General features: G+C 29.6%; 1 protein-coding gene across 2 annotated transcripts in view; it reads right to left on the bottom strand.

Moving 5' to 3' along the window:
- LOC113400342 (synaptotagmin-15-like) overlaps positions 1–23,238 on the bottom strand; it is a 77,776-nt gene that overhangs the window by 11,306 nt on the left and 43,232 nt on the right. For both annotated transcript variants that reach the window (XM_026639875.2, XM_026639874.2), the window contains exons 6-8: positions 6,885–6,973; positions 4,143–4,267; positions 1,311–1,404 (exon numbers count right to left, since the gene is read on the bottom strand). In XM_026639875.2, coding sequence (XP_026495660.1) covers positions 1,311–1,404; positions 4,143–4,267; positions 6,885–6,973 — 308 coding nt within the window. The remainder of the gene's footprint in view (positions 1–1,310; positions 1,405–4,142; positions 4,268–6,884; positions 6,974–23,238) is intronic.

Here is a 23,238-nt window from a genome sequence, read left to right as displayed (position 1 = left end):
TTTATATTTTGTAAGCAACCAAAATGTTTGCCGATAATACGCCTACACCGCAACGAATTTATTATAATTACCGACCATAATTAACTAAACCAAACAAATATTACTTAATTTTAATCATAAAATAAAATCAAATAAAATGTGTTTTTTTATGTTAAGTGGCCAATAGTAAACTTATGTAACATTTGAATTTACTTTCAATAATCATACTTCAAATTTATACGAATATAATTTGAATAGTATAATATTTTCACTGTGCTTATATCGATGTAATTACAAACATAATATATGCATACATTATTACTCTCCCTAGGGAAGGAAGCAAGCTCTTACAGAGATAAATTCATTCTTTGGTTCAATTCCGTTTATAACACAATTATTGTGTCATGTTATATAATTCTAAGAACAAGATTGGTATACAAATAATAAAATATATAAATGAATCGGTAAACACATAAAATCCAATTATTATTTATTTTTATGTTAATGTTGATTTTTTTATTCCTTACTTTTGATACGTAAACCGTGTATGAAATAAATAGTAAAACGCAATTAATAAGTAAAACGCAAGTTTAAAATGATAAAGCGTCATCAACAGAATATTACAATTTAATAGAATATAATAAAAGCTTTTATAACAGAAGGTAACCACCTTAACAGCCATTTTGAACAAATAACTTTAAGTAACATACACATAAATCAAAATGTACTTTTGAGTCGTAAATTTACAGAAATAAAAATATATTTTGTATTTTAAATTATATTATGCGCAAAAACCGGTTTGGAATGAACCATGAAACTGGAACTCAGTAGTTAATCATTTTCATCACTTGAATATAATAAGCACGATATTTAAGTATATTCAAAACCACCATTGTTACTAGACAGTATTGTCAAAACCATCATGTGTATTTTATTTTATTTGAAGGCGGCTGAGCAAAGATTATATATATATATATGTATATGTATATACCGCACTACAACCATGGGAACAAGATGTTATGCCCCCCGTGCCTGTATTTACACCGGCTCACGCACTCATTAAATCGGAAATAATAGTGGGAATTACTGTTTTGGCGGTAGAACATCTAATGAGCGGGTGATACACAAACAGGCTTGCACAAAGCCCTACCACCAAATTTGTACAGAATTTCAGCATAATCGGCTGGGTATAACTGTTTTCAATCAAATTGTTTCATAAGATTTGGTCCACAAATACTAACAGACAAAGTTGAATCAAAGCTTATGAAAAATCATAATTGAATAAGCATTTAACAACAAATGAAGAGGTGACTCTGTTCGTTTTAACTCACTTGGTAAACGAAAGTTTCATCGTAGAACGGATTGCAAGTTTTCTTCTTTTGTTTCGTTTGCAGAACTCGCCTTTCATCGGGCATAAGTTGAATCCTGTTAAGTCAAAAGTAAATCTTAAAAAATAGTTACATAGTAGTATTGCAATAAAATGCTGTAACGCTTTGTGTTAACGAGGGTACACTCGCGCAGTTTCCCGCTCTTTGACAATATAAACGAATTTTATTGTTTCCTCCAGTTGCTTCCGATTTTTTTTCCGTTCTCTGTTATTATATTTTAAACAAGTTAGCTTACGTATGCATTTTTTAATTATAACGTATGAATTTACAGGAGTATTTATTATGAACAGGAGTATTTATTAAAAACGAAGTTAGTGCCTGAGTTATTAAAATATTTTCTTATAATATTCTTGTTAAATTACGCTTTATTTATAATTGTAATACTCGACTGTTACCCGTTCATCGTACAAAATGAAATAGATTGAAGTAACCTTGGCTGGTCGGGATAAAGATTAAATTTTCAAAGGAGAATTTTCTTTTCATTTTATCTTTTGAAATATTACGTAAGGATGATAAATGAATCTGTTATAGACAGGTTATCGTAATGAATATATTTAAAAAACCTTACTATTGAAATATATTATTTTGTGTAATGTCCCGGAACATCCGGAAATGTGACACTACGTCTAAAACTCAAATACGACCTAAAATTTATTCTCAATGTTACTTGTTTCGAAGGTTTCTGTGTCCTTGTACCATAAACACACACATATAGAACTAAAAAACAGCATTAGTTTGAAATTGCCTACTGATTTACGTCCTTTCTTAGTTTGAGGAGAATATTTGTAGTATTCCACTGCGCTGGTCCAATGTGGTTTGGTGGATATACATGCAATCGTTTTCTTCCCCACTAAACACGAGATGAATTATAGATATCAATTAACCCGTAATCTTCTTAGCATATAGAATAAGCTTCAATAAAATAACCCTTAACATATAAATTTTCACAGGGATCGGTGTAGAGATCTGGAAACACAAGCGCCCAGCCACAACCAACACCCGCTTTGCTTATATAAGTATTTATCATGAGTGAATTCGAAACCGCAATCACTATCAAAGCATGTACTTAGTACCTTTCAACTGGCCGTATTAAAAAATACGTATAATGCATAATTATTTGAAAAAACTGTTTAATTATGCAGTAGGTATACATATATATTTTTTAAATAAATAAAATGTAATTCATTTGAACAATACGAGGCTGAGCACGAGATTAATAAACACGAAGTAATTACCATGAAGATATTTCATGTCTGTATTATGTTACTTCGAAAAAAAATAGCCACCTTTTTGCTTCAAACGCTAAAAAATTGTAAAATATAACATATCTTTCTCGAAAATTACATTTCTTAAAAGTATTTTTTTTTAAATTAATTGTTTTATATTATGGAATTTAAAAATGAAAATATTTTTTACCTATAAAAAAAATTATAGACACATTTTTCAGAGACTCTTCTATCGTTTCTTGCTCTGGAAATAACTTAAATTTTAATATTAAAAATTGTTATATTGTGTACCGCTGTATACTCTCTGGGGTTTGTGTATGTGTGAAGTGTCAAAAATTTTGTTGGGAGAGAGAGAACTATTTTCGTAGATAAGCGAAATAAAAAAACAATAAAGTAAAAGCATATTGAACACTAGGAATATAAGAAATAAGGCCCAAATGTTTCCTAATTAATAGAGGATATTATTTACCAAGGGCAAGACCGTGAGTTTAGGATGCCCTGGATTAATACTACTTAGGGGCCTCACTTAAGACACACCTGAACGTTGTACGTAATATAAAATAATGTTTTTTTTTTTTTTAATTTAAGACTAATAAATCTTGAATTGTAAAATGTTTTAACGTTACATTTTTAGAAACGTTGGATGAAAAGATGGCTATGGAGTAAAATTCGTTTTTCAAAAAATACCTTTTTAATTTAACATAACGTTATGATTATTACGAACGAAATTGTATAGCCATACGAAGTATTCAATCAAATTTTTCGCGTATGTGACGGAAGTAAGTAAACAGGAAGCAGAGAGAGTGTTTCTCAGTGTACTATATTATATGTAGGTGCATACATTTCACATTATTGAAGTTTTCTATAAAACTCATTTAATTATATTTTACTAACTAAAACTCTTCCTGGCTATCTCTATGTTGCTCTTTCACGGCCAAACCACTGACATCTTAATGACATTTGGTATGATTCAAGCTATATGCCTACCACCTGACAACTCCTAAAACGCGAGCAAGGTTGACAATAACTAGTATGTAATAACTTTTTATATTATATATATATATATATATAAATTACGCTAAAATTAGTTTGCATTCGAAACTATTCTTTTTACTCTAGATGCGTACGCTCATACATATAATTTTTTCTCATAAACACAGCCAAAGAGTTGATCTTAAAACGGAGATTTGTATAAAAATTGGAAGCATAAAGGCAATGTCTGGTGCCGCGTAGAGTGGAATAATTATTTCTAAATAATATATTTACAAAATTTGTTCTACACTAGTTCCCACTCTCTTTTTGTACGTTAATAATAATTCAATACATGCGCGTAGACAAAAATAATATGCATTCCACTTCTTGACCAGACGTGATCAAAGGGTATACTTCAAATATTTAAATGACCCGACCCTTAATTTATAAATGATAAATAAATTATGAAGAAATACATTTGTATATCTGTAAATTTAAGTCACTTAGCTCATGTTAGATATTCAAATCTTTTAAAGTGTATGTATTAAATTAAATAAAGAAATATTATTCAACTCACCTCATATAAGGGTCGCAGGCATTAGCAAGAGCGGGTGTACGGGAAGGTAGATGCTTAGCCTTTATAATATGCACCTGAAGACGCTCAGTCCCCGATTCGTACTTCAACGTGAACCACACACGCCCCTAGGGAAATAAAAATGAGAGTTGGTTCTCGGTCGCATACTTGAAATTATATCGCTTTAGCGTTTAATATTCTATGTGTTTTAAAGCTATGTTCTGTTTGAGTTTATTAATTTTTTATTTTAATGTTGTTGGTTCTGCTATCATTTACTTTGTGAAATTTAAATTAAGAATTAATATTTCATAATACTACTGCAGTTGAAATAGTACTAGTGTTCGTACTGTGATCGAAGTTCGATCACAATTCATTTGCAAGGTTTTTTTTTAAGGAAATCAATTGACAAACAAAGGACAATAATGTAACGAACTGTTCAATATATAGATATGTATGTGGGAACGTATAATAATATTATAGTATCGTATCATAGCTATGTGTTTTTCTGACGTATGTCGGAAGTGCAACCAGTCCCATGACTCAGAAAGCTCGTAACATCGTTGGTCTTGCGCCTGAACTCTTTCTGTTTGTGATAGATTTTCTTCTTAATGCTTCTCTAGTTAGCAATAGTTTGTCTCACTTAAGAATAATATCTGTGGTCTAAACCGGCTTGGAAGACATTATCATAATTTTATAAATATATGTAACTATACACATGAGAATTATTAAAAAAAAAAAATTAAAACATTTTTGCAAAATTATATTCGTAAGCAACGATCTCAATCAATTATGATGTTAAGAACGAAGTAACTTTATTAAAATAAAACCTCCTTTCTCGTTAATATTTACAGGTACATTCTTATTTTTTTTATAAAAAGTAAAATCCCCAAGTTGCGGTAATAAAGTACTAGCATAAATATTCATTAAAACTTCGTTCGAGCAGAAAGCCGACGGATCTAGCTTTCGTTCAAATAAATTACATTCCCTTGATTGATAATATAAGGATTTTCCTTAATAGTAAACTGTAGCTGGTTAGAAGATAATACCTTAAGCCTCTTTAAGATAATGCATAAACCAATATCAAAAAGGAGATAGTGTTATTATTGTTAAAAAAATACTAACTTTATGCTAATGTATACTTATTTAGTTTCGTGAAAAATAATTGACGATACAAAAAAAATCGTAAAGTACTGGCAATTTTTTTTTTTTATTTAAACATATTTCAAATTTAGAATATTAATTCTATTACGAAGACCAATAAACATCCCTAAAGTTGGACGAGTTTTGAATGTGATTTATAATTTTGTTACGAAACATTTTAAGTATGTAAGACTAAATGGATAAATCTGATTCTCAAATATCCTCGAAAGTTAAACAGCCGAAATGCTTTTAGTGAGTTTAATTATATCCTAAGCTTCGTATGTGAAATAAATTTAACGCTTCTTGTATAAGCTGACTTATTCCCGTCGACACATAAGTAATATTGTAACCGAAATTTAAAATTGAATTGGATCGGTGAAACAGGCTGTCACAGTCTAATGGATTCTCACAGTTATGGAATTTATTAACAGTTTACCGATTGCATGTCAGAAACAAAATGTTATATAAAATTTTAATATAGCTTACTTTTTTCGGTTTAGTTTTTAGAAATAACGAAAACGGAAATCACGCTTCTCACGTCAATAGACAAAATTTTAAACTGTTGAAACTGTAAAGCGCGGCTAGTTATATTATAGTGTCATATACAAAAATCCTCTTCAAATGCGATGCATTTTTAATAATAGTTTTATGTATATTGACTAAGTATTTTTTGTTAGGTATTACAAAGAAACGTATCCTCCTATATTAGTATAGATTTAAATTTTTTGGTATAATATGAAAGGAAATCTGTGTGATTTATATAAACAACTAAGAAATGTTTGCATTTATTCATGTATTCTTTAGACACTAGCCAACTGCGCCGGAGCTTTAACAGTGAAAAAATGTCGGTAGACCCAGCAACAGTATCACGTGTTTTTCGAGGCACGGAAGTGTAAGAACTAACTCCTAAACTCCAGATTTCTATTGATAAGTTCTTGTTAGAAAAACCCAATATAGTTCAATGGCTCAGCCGTGGATTTTATCCCACTACCTCAAAACCTGCAGACCAATAAGCTAGACACCACTAGACCAATAAGGTAGTTAGAAAATATAAGTTCATTCCAGCGTATTTAGTTATTAAAACTAAAGGGTTGTTAATTTATTAATTTTAGAAATACAATTAAAATATCTTCTTAATTATTGTAGTCGTTTTTTATGTTATCTGTGACCTTTCAATTATATATTTAGTGTAAAATATAAATATCTTTATCCGATTCATGGAACTCATAATACGATAACTTCTTTAAAAACGTGGCTTAACTGCAATCCTACTAATTAATGTAATACTCAATCACGCATAGGCGGCTCAGTTTTGAATTGAATTTGGAACAGAGATACCTTATAGGATACTCAACACTAAAGTTACCTAACACCTGCCTTCCTCACACGCAGGTGTAGCGTACATTAGTAGTATTCCATAACATTAATTTAAATATTTGTGTATAGCAATTGTATACCTATTATTTTAAAACAAATATTATTCAACCATTATCATATAAAATAATTAATTTTATAGTTTATTACACTAATTAAAAACTAAGGTTAACAGTTCATTCACATCATAATTAAATACAATAAATTAAATTAAAATATTTTATTACTCACCACGTGTCCTTCAGGCCACAGTTGATCTTCAACTAGAAGGTCTGCTTTGTAAAGCGATGGATCCAAAACTCCCAAATCGGTTGTATTCGCTGAAAATAAAAAAAAAATTAATATGCAAATTTCATTTCTGCGATTATTTACTTGCAATTTTATGAACAATATAATTGTTATTAATCGTTTTTCGATATACTTGTTTGAACCATTCATTATTTAATTACTAATTACTTTATTATAATATATTTTAAACTATCGCAATGTCTTGAAGTCGAATGCCTCAATGCCTCATCGAATACGCGTCCAAAATAAAAAAGTTATAATCACGACAAATCCTTAATTATTATCAATATAATTATTATAATACATAAACTATCAATAACTTTGAAAGTAATCTAAATCTATTAAAATTCCAAGAAAGCGGTCTTTCGTTTTTATTCTGAGCTATTGAAAACGCGAGCGAAGCCGCGGACGACAACTATTTAAACATATATCTCTTTATTACACTGCTTATAAAATGCTTATCTTAGGCATAAATTAATTTTATCTTAGTTAAAAAAAATCTTGAGATATTTTGAGATTTATGCATCTAAATTATCAAGAATGTTTTAATGCATTATAAGGTACAAGTAACAATCTCGGTAAGTTAAATCAATAACGATACGTCCCTTGGCGAAACTTAATGTTTCTAGAGAACAATTTGAATTATTTCAAACAGTTCATTTAAGTCGACTTTAACTTAAATTCTTAGGTCGTTGTAGTTATTAATACCAGTGGGATTTCTATGTAAAGCTTTATACAAAGCAATTAAGCGATTGAAACAAAACCAATAGCCTGTACCTCGGTGAGCGCCTATTCGAATTGTTTAGTTTGAATTTAAAAACATATACATAAGTCAATTATATTTATGTGTCCTTTTTGTGAAATATTTTAAAAAATAATTCCGAAAGAAAATAAAAAAATAACTTTTTTATATTGTTATTATCTTATCAAAATAAGCTATGAAAATAATTTGTCAGCCTATCTGATATCAAATTAGTGATTAAGTTACGTATACATATGACCTAATCAAAGAAAATAATAATATTAATATAAAAGACAACATTAATACGTTTGATTGAATAAGACACTGATTGGAAGCTAACTTTAGTATCTTTCGTAAAATCCCTTTCATTCCAGTGATTTTGTCCAGATATTTTCTATCGACTTTACGTAGTTTCAGATTGAAATAAAGATAATCACACTGCAGAATCGTTTGATTTATATTCCGATGCGCTAGACATTTCCTAAGGTTGATTAGACTATTTTTATATCGTCCATAGAACATACGTGGATATTTTAAATTTCGTTTTGGTAGTAAGTATAAATATTGCATTAAATTTACTACTACTTATAACAATATTAAAAAAAAAATGTTTATAAAAAAGAGTTTTTATTAATTTTCTTTTAATTAATATGATAACACTCGACCACCTTACATCAAACTTAATTTATTATGTTATATCTAAAGGTCGTAAAGATAATTTTTCATTTTCTTTCTTTCTTTTTTTTTGTCCTTTTGGTAAACAGTACAATATATTTGTATTATATAGTATTCCGTATACATATTTAATATTAGAATGTCGCGCAGATGTTCAAAAGGCCAGCGACATAAATCCTGATGGAGATTTGAATAACTGATAACTTTATGCAATTCAGACGAGCCTGGAGACGATACTCTATTATATCTTGCGCTTTTATTGTATGTCACTAAATGTCTCTGTATGTACACAGTATGAAGGAACTTTGATAAGACTGTGTTACTCGAGAATGCTCTTGCTTAAAAGCAATTAACACTGTCTAGCCAGTACATTTTACGGTAACGATAAATAATTAAATAGTGGAGTTTGTCTAGTTTGAGCGTCACAATATACTTCAGGTCGATATTTTATAATAGAATTTATTATTCGTGAAATATTGGTTTAACATTATTTCAATACTTCATTTGCGATGGCTATATCAATAATATTTTTTATTTACGTAAATGAAAATTGATATTTGATTCTTATGCATTAAAGTTTCATTTTCAATTAATTTATATAAATATTTTTCATAAACACTACACTAAACAGAATATAATAATAATAATAATTATTATTATTATAGTTCGAAAATCTCTTGCTTTTTCAGCATCCTTTAAAGTGATTTTCTTTTTAATATTATTATTTGTTCTTCGTAAAATTGTGCGTTGAATACTACGCGGACACATCAGAGTTTAGTAATTGATTTATAAAATCTTTATAATATATATTTTACGTCAACTATCCTTAAAAAAGGTTAGGATGTACATAACTACGTAAAAAGCTTTCCACTTTTACGACCTGCGAGTAAAGGAATGCTCCAACAGCGTATTTGCGGACAAATTACCTAATATTTACTCAACTCTTCACGTAGATGCTTCAATATACTTTAGACGCGGAGGAAATATTATATCAAGTATTCGTTTAATCGATATACGATTAAACTTACAAAATAAAAATAAGATTTTTTTACAAAATAAAATTATATGACGTCATACGATGTGATACTACTAAAACTTTTTTTACACTCTTGTAGAATATATATTCTAAGAAATTTACGATTAGAATACTAAAAAATCTAAGGTTTCTTTTATTTATAAAATCTTAACTTGTTCAAATTTTATTATGTAAATTTTAGTCTAGTAGAAAATAAAGTTTGAATTCAAGATTTCAACCTTAACCTCTAATATTATGAATGAAAATAACGATGTTCTTTTTTGTTTCTTTTATCCCAGTTCTTTGCGTGACTTATTGTGTTTTTTTTTTCTTGTCTATACATTTTATAAAAATACCACTTAACGTACTTATAACATTTTTTAACAATGGAGTGCTTCGTAATTGCCTGTTATGATCAAGTGATTATAGACATTAACAGTCTGTAAATTTCCCACTGCTGGGCTAAGGCCTCCTCTCTCTTTGAGGAGAAGGCTTAGAGCATATTCCACCACGCTGCTCCAATGCGGGTTTGATACACATGTGGCAGAATTTCGTTGAAATTAGCCACATTCAGGTTTCGTCACGATATTATCCCTAACCGCCGAGCACGAGATGAATTACAAACACAAATTAAGCACATGAAAATTCAGTCGTGCTTGCGTTCTAACCACTGGGCCATCTCGGTTGATTGTGTGTGATTAACTAGTTAGACAATATATAATAGATATTTAATCAAACTGAGTACAGACCAACACCACATTCAACACTTCTATATTTAAATAACCTATGCTTTTAGATCAAGTAAGGTCCCCAAGATTATCTCCAGCTGTGTAGACGTCTCGGGTTCGTAGGTCGTAATTTAAAAGACAGCCATCCGAAATATGAGATTTTTACCAAATTTCACTATGCATCGAAAATTTCATACCAATTTATTTACACATAACGTTGGATTACATTTACTACCCAAAATACTATATAGACTTTATTATTTTAATTAGAAGAACAGAAGAATTTAGAAACACTTTTTCATGATTAGGACGTTTTTTAAATTGAAATTCGTCTAACTATATATATATTTCCAAATAATAAGAAAATGATATACCTAAGTGCTAAATTTTAATAGATTAAATTAATCTTTTAATCTGAAATTGAAACCCTTCATCCTAGTCGAAAAGCAAAAGAGCTGCTTATTATTTTAAACTCAATTTATTCATAATTGAACTTTCGGGTTCGGGAAAATGAAACGCTTAAATAAGATCATCGTTACCAATAAGTTCGATAATTAGAAGCTAAAAGATAATTGTAACCATTTCTGTGAAAATTAAATATCAAATGGTCGCATTCCTCGCCACACGGGGGGAAGGCGCTTCACATTACCAACAGTCTATTTTTTATCTTGCTCTAAACTACGCGTTTCTACCACGTGAAGTGAGGAGTATGCGGGGACTCGCTGGTACCCAGGACGCTTAGTGCGCTCTAATATACCAGAATACCCACTTAAAAACCATGGGTACCCCTCCTTGTCTTTGGCGGGCGCCACAAGATCGATCATCAATATCAGCAGCCTTTTTTATCCCTCTATTGGGTTTCTTTTTATGAAAGCCATCTGTATCGGATTTGTCTCTTGCAGTATGATAACCAAAAATGGACTTTTCTGTGGCTTTCGTCTTATTTTTACATATTTATTTATTTAATCGCTTTTCATCGTTAATAAAATACATTTAAATATATATTCAAAAGCAGTGGAGCATACGAGTTGTGGAATAAACTGCAAACCTTCCATAATGTTTACTAAATTCAAATTAAAAGCAACCAGTAATCAACTCACATGAAAACAAAATATAAATTTGATATTTATTTAAATGTCAAATTTATATATGTGTGATTTTTTCCTACTTAGAATACTCAATCATATTGTATTTCACGTTATATATTTATTCGACGAATTATTATTTTGCAATTTTCGTTTGTCCTTGTTATATTTAATTTTGAATTGAGCGATAACTTAAAATAACGAAATGTGCAAAGTATATTTTATTAATTTTGATGGTTATATACTTTAAAAAAGTAGCTGCGACTATATTTTCCACTGCTGGGCTAAAATCTCTTCTTCTTTTACGGGAAAGGTTTAGAGTTTATTATAACACGCTGTTATATATACGGATGTACGTGCCACAGAATTTCATCTAACACATGAAAGTTACTTTACGATATTTTCCTTCCTCGCTGAGCACGATATGAATGAATATAAACATCAATTAAGGTAATGGAAACTCAGTAATGCTTGCGGGTTTGAACCTGGAATCTTTGGCTAAGGTTCTAGTCACTGAGTCATCTCGGCTAATCTAGCAGCCAGATATAAGGCCGCCGATGCTAAAATCCTAGAAAAGAAAGCGTTAGTGCTACGCCTGAACTATTTCTGGTTGCTTTAGTTTTGACGTCCTATTAGCTTAAAAGAATGAGGAAATAGAGAGTGCATCCGTGTTTGCTCACACACTTGTATATTATAATATGACCTGCGTACATGGCTGTTCTCCCTTGATATGCCTATGGCCTATATTGGATAGCGTTGTCAGAATCGGTTAATACGAGTCATTATCAATATATAAACTTTTGCATTATTGTTTTTAAACCACAATTATATTCTACAACTATATCCTATCTCACCAGTATTTTTTAATTAAAGAGATAAATTAAGGCAACAACATAGACAATTATTTATAGTTATGTATATAAATTATTGAAAAATCTTTTTGGAAATTTATATGAATAATCCGTATTGTGAGTCGTGACAAATATTATATGATGTATACGAAAAAATATATAACCATGTCTCAGAATCCTTAAAGTCAAAGCTATTCTTTAAAGCAATGTATTCGCATCAATATTACAATATTTCTAAATTGAACAATGCATAAATTTAAAAAATAACTTAGAATAATCATAAATAAATAGGACTAATTAGTCTGCACATGATTATATTAAAGACTATCTGTGTCCTGCGGATTTGCTAGCGTAAAATTTGTATTTAACATGAATAAAAAAATCTACATATTACCAATATTGGTAAAAGCAAAATAACGCTTTTTATCCTGAAATATGTAAAATTTAAGAGGAATAAATCGTTAAAATAGTTATTAGTAATTATAATTACATAATTGGAAATATAAAATAACATTAAACAAATCTAAACTTTAAACTAACAACTTAAAGCTTACTTTTGATAGACCTTGAAATTGAATTTTATGTTCAAGTTTATCTTGCTTCATATTTATTTTCTATATTTGACTTTTATATTTTTTATATTTTATATCAATATAATATCAGAAACAAGTATTGATTATTAATCATTAATGCATCTACTTTCACTCATGTTGTATGTTTTCATAATAAATAACTAATTGGAAGAAAATATGACTCTTCATGGAATCTTCAAACATTAAAAATACGGTAACTTCTATACGAATCATGACCGCGAGGAATGGTAATACAAATCATGACCTCCTGTCACCAATGGAAGCAATAAAACGAATAAATGTACAACATTTAATTATTATAATAAGCAAAAAATATACATTTGTCATTATTAACCGCTTTAAAGATAAATCCGCCGGATAAATAGACAGACATCAAAAATTAATATAGTGTTTGTATTGGTATTTTGAACAGCACAGAAATACGATTCAATTTTATTTTATTGCTTAGATAAATCACTGTTAATTTCTTGCAGAGTATTAAGGGCATCAATTATTTAATGACAAGTTGACAGATTTGTGTTCATTAGTCATTCATTCATTAGGATATACAGTAATCCTAATGATTATATTAATTTGATATATTATGAATACTAGTTGTCGCCTACGGCTTCGCTCGTGTTTTAGGGGATTGGTTATCATGTGTTAGGCAAAAAAGTATACTATGTACTTCCTTGGAGTTCAAGTTTGCTCATACGATCAAATTCGGTTCATTGGTTTGGTAATGAAAGAGCAAACAGACAGACAGACAGAGTTATTGTCACAGTTATAATATTAGTATAGATTTAATTGCATAAAATATTATTACACTATGTTAATCATCTAGTTAATAGAAATGACATCGCCGTTCTAATCTGATGTAAATAAATAGATTAACTCTATGTATTCATAATTATAAATATGTATTATATATATATAAGAAAATTAATTCAAATCAGTAAAACGTATTTCATAGTTCTACTCGCTAGATTTCAACTACGAGTCGTTTGAAAGATTTGTCTCTTTTAAAAGTGCTTATTATCACATATTTAAATAAATTAGTCGTTGAATTTAAATGACAGATATTGGATCAAGCATAATCTGATATAAATGCTTTCCTTTTCATAAATTTATGATACTTTTTAAATATTTTTAATTGGTTAAAATGAAAGTTATATTTCTATGGGCGTGCTATGAAAAAAAAATTACATGGGTGAAATGATAACAGTATTTAGTATTTGCTTCCAAAACATTAAAATTTACCTTCATAATAGGATTTACGATGTTTATTTTATTACGAATTTAAACTGTGAATATTCAAATTCGTAAGTATTACTATACTGATAATCATTATTAATTCATTGTAATCAATTATCATGAAATTAAAAACTTTTTTTTAACTTCGAAGAAGTAGAACTTTTCACGTGCGTATAAGTACACGTCTCTTTATATTCTTAAAATGCTTGATACTACGATATAACAAACATTACTGTACGACGTTAACTCTGTCGTGGAACACTATAAATTCATAAAGGTCTACACTGCAACATACAGCATGAATTTCGAATAAGCTCCACAGCGTTAAATTTCCATTGTGAAAAATCTCGTTTCACAAAGGAAAGATGTAGCGCTTGTGTATTATTATTATGTAAAATATTTTCTATGAATGCTAAGAATGTTAATACTTATTATAAAATGAGTATCAAGAGTATTATGTTTTCTAATCAAGTACCCTTAACTAAGACTCTTGATAATTGTCAAATATCATATGAATTTTGTCTATTTCTGTTTTTTTTTTTAATTTAATAATATATTTTAACTATTTTTTAAATTATAGGAGAATTAAAACTAACAATAAAGTAGCACAAAAAGCTAAAACCAAGGAGGATTCGCTTATTATAAATCTATAAATTAATTCTCTGAACTTGCTTATGCTTCCTGAACATGATGTTTTTGAAATGCTGTTTTATTAAATATAGATAAAATATATTGTGATTGAATTGGTAATTGAGTTTAGCTTTGGTGCCGCAATCGCAGTGACGGCATAAGATTAAGTTGTCAATAAAACTGGCTCTTGTGTAACCTCACGTGCTAATGTTTCGTGAAACATTATTAGCGAGTTAAACAACTGTTGAAATTGACATTAAACGAGGAACAAACCAGGCACAGTACAAATTCAACTTTGTCAAGGTTAGGTGAGGTGAGGTATTGTTTATTTAATGTATTACTAACACAATTCTAGCTGCACTAATAAATATTTAACATAAACAATCATTTTTTTGTTTGTTTAATTATGTCATCGAAAACGAATATATAAAATGCAAGTATTATACATATATACATATAAACCCTCCTCTCGAATCACTCTGTTTATTGATGTAAGCCACATTCAAATCCAATATTAAAAGTTCTAAGCGTAAAGACAGCGGGAAGCGACTTTGTTTAATATTATGTAGAGACGTCCTAATACGGACACGTAATGAGTATTAATTAACAATAAAGTAAATATTTTCATTCTATCCGATGTTATCTAAATAATAACAATATTTTTATTGTTTTTATTTGTCTAACATTATCTAAATAGTAATAATATTTTTTGTTTTTTGTTTTGTACTTCACACGAAACTATTTATAAAATTGGTTATAGTTTTGATATTGTCACAGTATATAACTATCTAAGTTGTTCTAGAATAACTGAAACTTCGTTGTACTAATAATAAATATATACATTCGGAATTAAATAACAGACACAACGAAATAAATCAAAAACGTTTAGGAGTACATAAATAACAAGAAAAAAAAATCTTATTAAATGCTTTGCGAATTAAATATAATCAGAAAAAGAAGGGAAAGATAAAATAACACTTTTTTCTTTCGTAAGGATTTTTGCCAGTTCATTCTACTGTAAGACGCGTAAAGGAATTTCATTCCAAAAATATATACGCAGTTTTCAGACTAAGATTAAAACGAAATATAATAAGGTCACTCCAACAGACCGAATGCCCATAATAAGGGATCGAATGGCACTATTCGGGCCGACTCTCTAAATGACAAAGGTTACTCTTTGAACTAAGTAATACCTATTAGGTTTTTTTCGAAAATTTCTCATGGAATAGTATTTGACAATAAGGAATTGAACACGAATTATTTTATTAATGATTATAAGCGCTAACGGTACAAATACACATACTTGGTGGCATGGCTTTGTGCTAGCCGGTCTGCGTTAGTACCACCCACTTGTCATATATTCTACCGCCGAACAGGAATACTGTTAAACAACAGACGCCAAGGACTAAGCCTTTTAGTTCTCAAGGTTAGTGGCACATTCATATACTGCCATTGTTTATGGGCATTTATCATCATATAGCACATTATAGCGTCCGTCTACCTTTGATATAAAAAATACAATATTTAAAAGTGAATTTCCATCACTATTCAGTTATTGAACAAAAATTTTGCCAGCCTTTTCTGCTGGGAAAGAATGGTGCTCAAAGAAAGGTCGACGAGATAAAGAGAATTTTATATGAGTCCTCAGTATCGAAGGAAAATATTTATGTTTGAAATGGTCGCAGTACGTGAAGAGACACATCGGTTAAGTTAAAGTTACATAGACTTGGTATAGCATCTCATACTATACCATGCTTGAATAACAATTTAGGTACTAGCCGTTTCTCGTGGTTTCATCAGCGTTAAAGATAAAAAAAATATGTTTAATAGTATGTAATTAGTGGATAGTTTGCAATTTCTGAACATGAACTTAAATTAATTTTGAAACTTTTTCATTAAAGGACATGACAAAAATATAATGCAAAAGATAAAAATCGAAATCATACATATCATACTTTTGACATTACGTGGTTTCAATAAATTATAATAATGCTATATCAATATTACTCGTGTAAATGTTTCCAAAATACAATGATTACAAACAAAGTACAATCAAGACTAGCGTAATAAATATAAATAAAATGTTTAAACATAATATCAACTAACATTGAAAATACAGACAGACACTAATTAAAAAAAATACACGAAGATAAGCGTTCATTCTCTTTAATATTTCAGCACCAAACTCCTAATTATTTATGTAGCCGATCCCGAGAGGCGAACCGAATATTTGGTCACATTTATCCTGGGAAGTTAAGCCGTAAAGGATAAGCAGCTTTATTGTATGTGTTAAGTGCAATTTTATGTCTTATGCAGAACGTAATAGCGTCACCGACCAATCCTTTGTCAAGGGATTGTAATAGAATACCGTATTAACGCGTTACACGTACGTTAACTGTAATTACGTCCGATGTTAACGTTATATGCTGCCGGTCGGAGCATATAATACTTGGAATCTTGAAATTACCTAGATACAGATTACAGATAAACGTGAGGAACAATACGTGTAAATATGATAAGAAAGGCCTACTCTAAATCCTATTATTCATTTTTCACAAAGTATTGAACGTAACGTAGCGGATTTCAATGGCGCCGTAGGTAGGCTACATTAATACGATTTGCTAGATTTTTATGGCCTGTCTGATATCAAACCTCCTTGGAAATGCTTTTGATAGATTTATTTGAGGCACTTGATTGCTCGATAGATAGACGTTATTAATAGTTGAAGATCTTAGAATGTTAACAGATTGAGAAAAGGGTGATTTTAAGACGGATAAATCAAAGTCAGATAGTTAATTTCATTACAATTATTTACGGAGTATAAAGGGAAGATCACTTAGTACTATACTAAGATGTGTCTTTACTATGTCGCAAATTGGTTAAATTTTCTTTTCAAGTCAACGAGAAATAAATTACATAAAATTTTAGAGCGTCCAATAGACGTGAGTATACGTACTATATGTGTTTGTATTATATGTCATCTTACTGATAACAATGATTTTTTTTTTATTTATTTTCGTTGTAATATTATAAATACCAACTATTGTAAAACAAGAAATAAAAAGGCTTATTATTATTATTATATTTAATCAGACTTGAAACGTAAAAACTTAATTACCTATGTGTTCTAAATGATTAAATTAAATAGATATATGATATTTGTAAGGATATTATTTCACCAGTTAAGTTGTCATGACCGTATCCACAGTTCAGTGTTTCAGATCTGTCCCGCGTAAATATGTCCAATAGAAGCTTTAATGAAGCGTCAACACGAGTGGAGTGAGCATGACATTTAGAGCACAGACAGATTTAGATTGGCCGAAGGTGTATTCAATCCTGAATGGACAAAACTCTGTTAACACAAGGTTGAATTAATAATGTCGGACATATCAAAGAGCACAGTGCTTTAATAAATAATTATAATGATTGCTAATTTAAATAAATTAAAAAAGGACTTCGGTTTTCTGATTAAATAATCTAACCTACTATGAAATGTCATAATTTTTTTGTCACATGTTTGGTTATAAACAAATAACGGTTTTTTTTTTTGAATTATTTTTAAAGATTGTGTATATCATTGATTGTATAATAATGGCAAACATTTAAATGTTACACATGTATTTACATTAAATATATTTATATGGATATCTCAAATAAGTATTTACATATCATAATTAAAATCAGGTAAAGTACAAAATATATAAACCACAGGGAATAGTGATAAGAAAGCCTACAATATGCCCCGTTTAATTGCAATTCCCATTCTCTGGACGAAAAATGAACGAGCTCATATGTCACCGCTGGAGACGATAAGACTAATTAAGGGCCAAGATAGCCTAGTAGCTATAGTACATGAATCTTAATTGAACATAAAGCATTACCTTTCAACCTCTATGTTTATAATTAAGCTCATCCTTTCCGGTTAAGAAAAATATCGTGAGCAAAACCGAAATTAAAATACCCCATATACATCCAAGCATTCGCATTACCTAATCTAACGTAACCTTCTCCTTTAAATACAGAAGTAATCCAGCAGTGGAATGCGACTTATATCATTATGTTATAATACTTTCGAATACTTTCGGTTCATATTTGTAATTTTAAATATTTTAATTCGAAATCGATTACGAACATAAATCACTAGTATCCGACCTTGGTTTCACCGACGTATGAGGTGGGGGAGTGTGTGGGTAGGTTAGGTGATGTGTTAGATACTTTCGTGCACTCCTGCAAACGTGTACGCAAAATATAATGATGATCGATTTAGTAGTTGAATTGTTAGAGCGTAACAAATAGACAAAGTCATTATCTCGTCTATAATGTTATTTATTAGTGCTAGTGGGTCGCCAAACTTCGCGTTTATTCAAAAGGTTATTCAGGAATTTCGAAAATTATGACAAGCTTTGTTTTGATTTCATTTCATTGTAAATTGGGAATCAAATCACTCACGAACATTTGGTGCTAAAATGATGACATCATATAAATAAAAGAAGTTTTTAATGTCAAATAGATAGATAATGATTCAGTTAGAATTGGAGTTTGTCCATAACAATTTACTTTTTTTTTTTTTTAATTTTTATACATATGTTTTCTTATATAGCCGTGGCACCGCTCTCTAACCGGTCAGTAACTTTTTTCCGCTCTCTAAATTTTTTTGATGTAATTTGTAACAATATAATAAATTGCAATCATGAAACCTGTTTAATTTTCTGTACATCTAAGGCTGGAGTTCTTCAAATGAGACCATAACCGATCTTTTATGTGCAGGTACCGTCCCATAATCACTGGGACAAAAATCGGCTTACGCTATTAATATATAAGATAATTAAACACAAATTAATTTAATTCACATCAAATTTTGGGTACCACTTAGTAGCGGTTGCAAAAACTGATTTTAATAGTAATTTAGTTTGCTATTGAGGTAAATAATAGTTTTGTGGTTTCAGCTCACCGGTGTTATGAATCATAAATGAAGGTGTGGCTGTCGGGCGTGCCGGTTTGCGAATTATACGTCGATTTAAAAATCTAACTTATCATGCTGAATTTCAAATTTTAAAATGCAAGTTCTTTGTTCAAGTTAATTGACCCGTGAAATTGTACTTCTATACGACAAACAAACTGAACATTAATAAGTTGGTCAATTAGGACTAATAAGGATAGATAACATTTTGTAGCGTACGTACTCGTAAAAACAAAATAGGGTAGTTTTAACTAGCGGTAATTTCGAAGGCTTGTTCATCCTTAGGGACTTATTTCATTTATTTACATTAAAACTATTATGTAAATACTGTAGACTTCGCGGTTTCGGGTTCGAGGTTCGGGAATCTCGAGTCGTGCTAATAAAGAATTCTCGTCAAGGTATTCGTAATAGAAATTCGGAGTTGAAAAGGAGGTAGTGGTAAAGTTTTGCGCTTCGAAAGACTACTAAGCCCTTAGGTCGAGGCACATCCCTCTACAGACTCAAATTGAAAGTGTCATTCATTTTACGACCTCCGTAGTCAAGTAGTGTGTACACCGGTTTTCATGGGTACGTCACTTCGACGTCGATTCCCGGCCGAGTCGATGTAGAAAAATTTCATTAGTTTTCTATGTTGTCTTGGGTCTGGGTGTTTGTGGTCCCGTCGATACTTCTGATTTTCCATAACACAAGTACTTTAGCTACTTAAATTGGGATCCGAGTAATGTATGTGATGTTTTGTATTTTAGTTTAAAATAGATATAAAAAAAAAGTTCGTTCAATCGACGAAAATATCGGAAAATATCTCCAAATTGGATATCTTCGTAATTATTTATAATCGACTAGAATTAAAAAGCCTCTTGGAGAGTTTTCGACACTGATGATTGATGTCATGATCCCTTAATAAGGAAGCGTCTGAATTTCATAGAAGAGATCTTAACATTGATCCGGACATGGAATTATGTCAAACTAAATATAGAATATCCCCTAAGGATTTCCTCCGTACGCTTACATTATTCGTATTAGACATATTTCAGTAACTACACCGAATATTATTCATACAGTCATATATGTTACATTTAACGGATTATGAAACAAGTGATGAATATTAAACTTAAATTATATTTAGTAATATGTATGGCATTCTGACATCGATATTTCAACACACCCTCAAGAAGAATATATCCTTCAAGCACTCACAGATACTACTAAGAAACGTAACGTTATTGGCAGTTATTCTTGGTACAGAAGAAGTGTTATGAGTTTTTTTTAAATGATTTATTTATTTTGATAATGATCAACGAATTAGTCGTATAGCTAATAATTGCAATATATTCTAACCTGATTTTGTCCGTACAGTCTAATTAACGGTATTTGAATTATATGATTAGTTTAGTTAGTTATTAATTTACGTTAAAAATCATACCAGTGAGCACTACAATTTTATCTTTTCACATAAATTATATTATTATTTCCAATTATAACATACATTGTAAAGAATTAGATATGTTTAACTCAAAAATTTGTGAATTTAAATTTAGTTTACGTCATATTATTAAACTGTAACTGTTTTACTTGCTTTTAATACTTTCTGTTTTTGTTTTTGTTTTTAATGTAAGTTGTCATGTGTTTGTATTAATTTTAAGTGGAAACTTGATTGATTTTTTTTTTTTCTTAAATTTGTTTTTTACTATTAAGTGTAATTATAATTGTTTGTTTCCCAAATAAATAAATAATTATGTTTAAGTTTTATATTATTGCATATATCTTAAGTTAATTATTATTTTTTTAAGATATAGGTTGGCGGACGGGCAAATGGACCACCTGATGGTTAGTGGTTATCACCACCCATAGAAATTAGCGCTGAAAGAAACATTAATCATTCCTTACATCACCCAATGCGCCTCCAACTTTGGGACCTATGATGTTATGTCCCAAGTGCCTGTAGTTGTACTGGCTCACTCATCCTTCAAACCGGACCACAACAATGTTAAGTATTGCTGCTTGACGGTAGAATAATGAGTGAGTGGTATCTGCACAGACGGGATTGCACAAAACCTCACCACCAAGTAATAATTGTAATTGTGTAAATAATATTTCTCACAAATACTAAGCCGTATCTTTACTATAATATTGGCTAATATTTATAAGAATGCAGACCATTACATATAAATACTTTAAATATTATTATTATTCTGTTTGAAATTAAATAATGATGTTGAAACTTGAAATGACTGCATGCGCCTTGACAAAATATATATGTTTAGTAAATAATTTTAAAAAAAACCAGTTTACAGTTATTAAAGCTTGTCACTTTTGTTTTTATAATATATAATTGTAATTGTGTAACGTCATCGGATGAGACTAGCGTTTTTAACACGAATTCGGCTTAGTTCAGGCTCTTGTATTAGAGCTGTCTTTATAAACGCAATTTCATAAGATAAATAACATCTTAATAGGTCTCACATAATGTCCATTGTAACTGACTGTGTAAATGGTTAATAATAATTGGGTCTCGAATAATGATCCTTAACTGTCTAGTTTTCTCTATAAAAGCTCTCTCACTTATTTTTCTGGAATGTGCTCGAACGTGTTGACAATAAAATCTTTTATCATCTTAATGGTATTTGTATTTACGACCATAACCTATTATCTTGTACCCATTAAATTAATTATACGTCATTATTATATTTTTTTTTTTTTCCTAAAAATTCCAGTACGTAGTGTATTGGATGATTTTATTTGTTTTTTATGATACTTATATGTGCAGGTGAAGTGTGTATAGTGAAAGTTTGAGTCCATTGATAGTAATAAGTCAACAATAAAATTCTCTGAGATGCACATCGCTTCGATTTAGGTCAAAATACTTATACAGTTACTTCTTCAAATCGTTTCAAAACGAAAAAAAATTACCCATTCCCGTCAAAACCTCATAAAGTTAAAATATATTTTAATTCTAAATTCATATTTGTTTAAAATAATTCTCGTTTGTACAGACTTAGTTTTATTTTTATTTAAATGGTCACGTTCTAACGATTTAAAGGGTTCGTTGTTGCAAAGTACGAGTGTGCTATTAATTCAGATTAAGCCGCGAGAGAATACCCTTAATGAATAACTAATATAAATTATTGCTCTGGTTTATTTGATTAAACAAACAATGAATTATTGCACTTGGCTTTTAATGTTATAAATATTAATGTTTAAATCTGTTCTCTTTTTTATACGATTTTACATTTATTTTAGTTAAATTTTTCTTTTTTTTTTAATTCTGTTTTTATAATATATTGTATAATATATTGTATATATTGAAATTCTATCTATTTTAAATTATTTGAGACATCGACATCATTTAATCAACAACCGTGAATTAATATACTTTGACCCCTTTCAACCGACCACTACTATTTTGAATGGATAAACATTATACAAGTCCCATTTATAACAAAAATAAACTGTTATTAATACATTTCAGAAGTATGTTCTTTTAATTCAGCCGAAAAAAATGTGGAAAATATAAATAAGATTACGCAACACGTCTCATTGAAACAAAATCCATTACTTGCTTTCATCTGCGCCTTCAGATCTTTTTATCGTCAAATCGAGCGTGCGAATCGATACATTATTATTACAAATGTTGAAATAATATTTCATCAATATGTTTAATCGTATATTCAACTTTAATGATTCATCCTTCATACTATATCATCAGTATAAGAAGGAATGCGGATAAATTGTTTTTTTTTTTTTTAGTAAATATAGTTTGATACACAATTAATAGAAACAAACAG

Source organism: Vanessa tameamea, chromosome 17 (genome assembly GCF_037043105.1).
Source record: "Vanessa tameamea isolate UH-Manoa-2023 chromosome 17, ilVanTame1 primary haplotype, whole genome shotgun sequence".
Taxonomy (NCBI): Eukaryota; Metazoa; Arthropoda; class Insecta; order Lepidoptera; family Nymphalidae; genus Vanessa; species Vanessa tameamea.
Note: the sequence above shows the minus strand (reverse complement) of the source record. Positions and strands in the feature narration are given on the sequence as shown.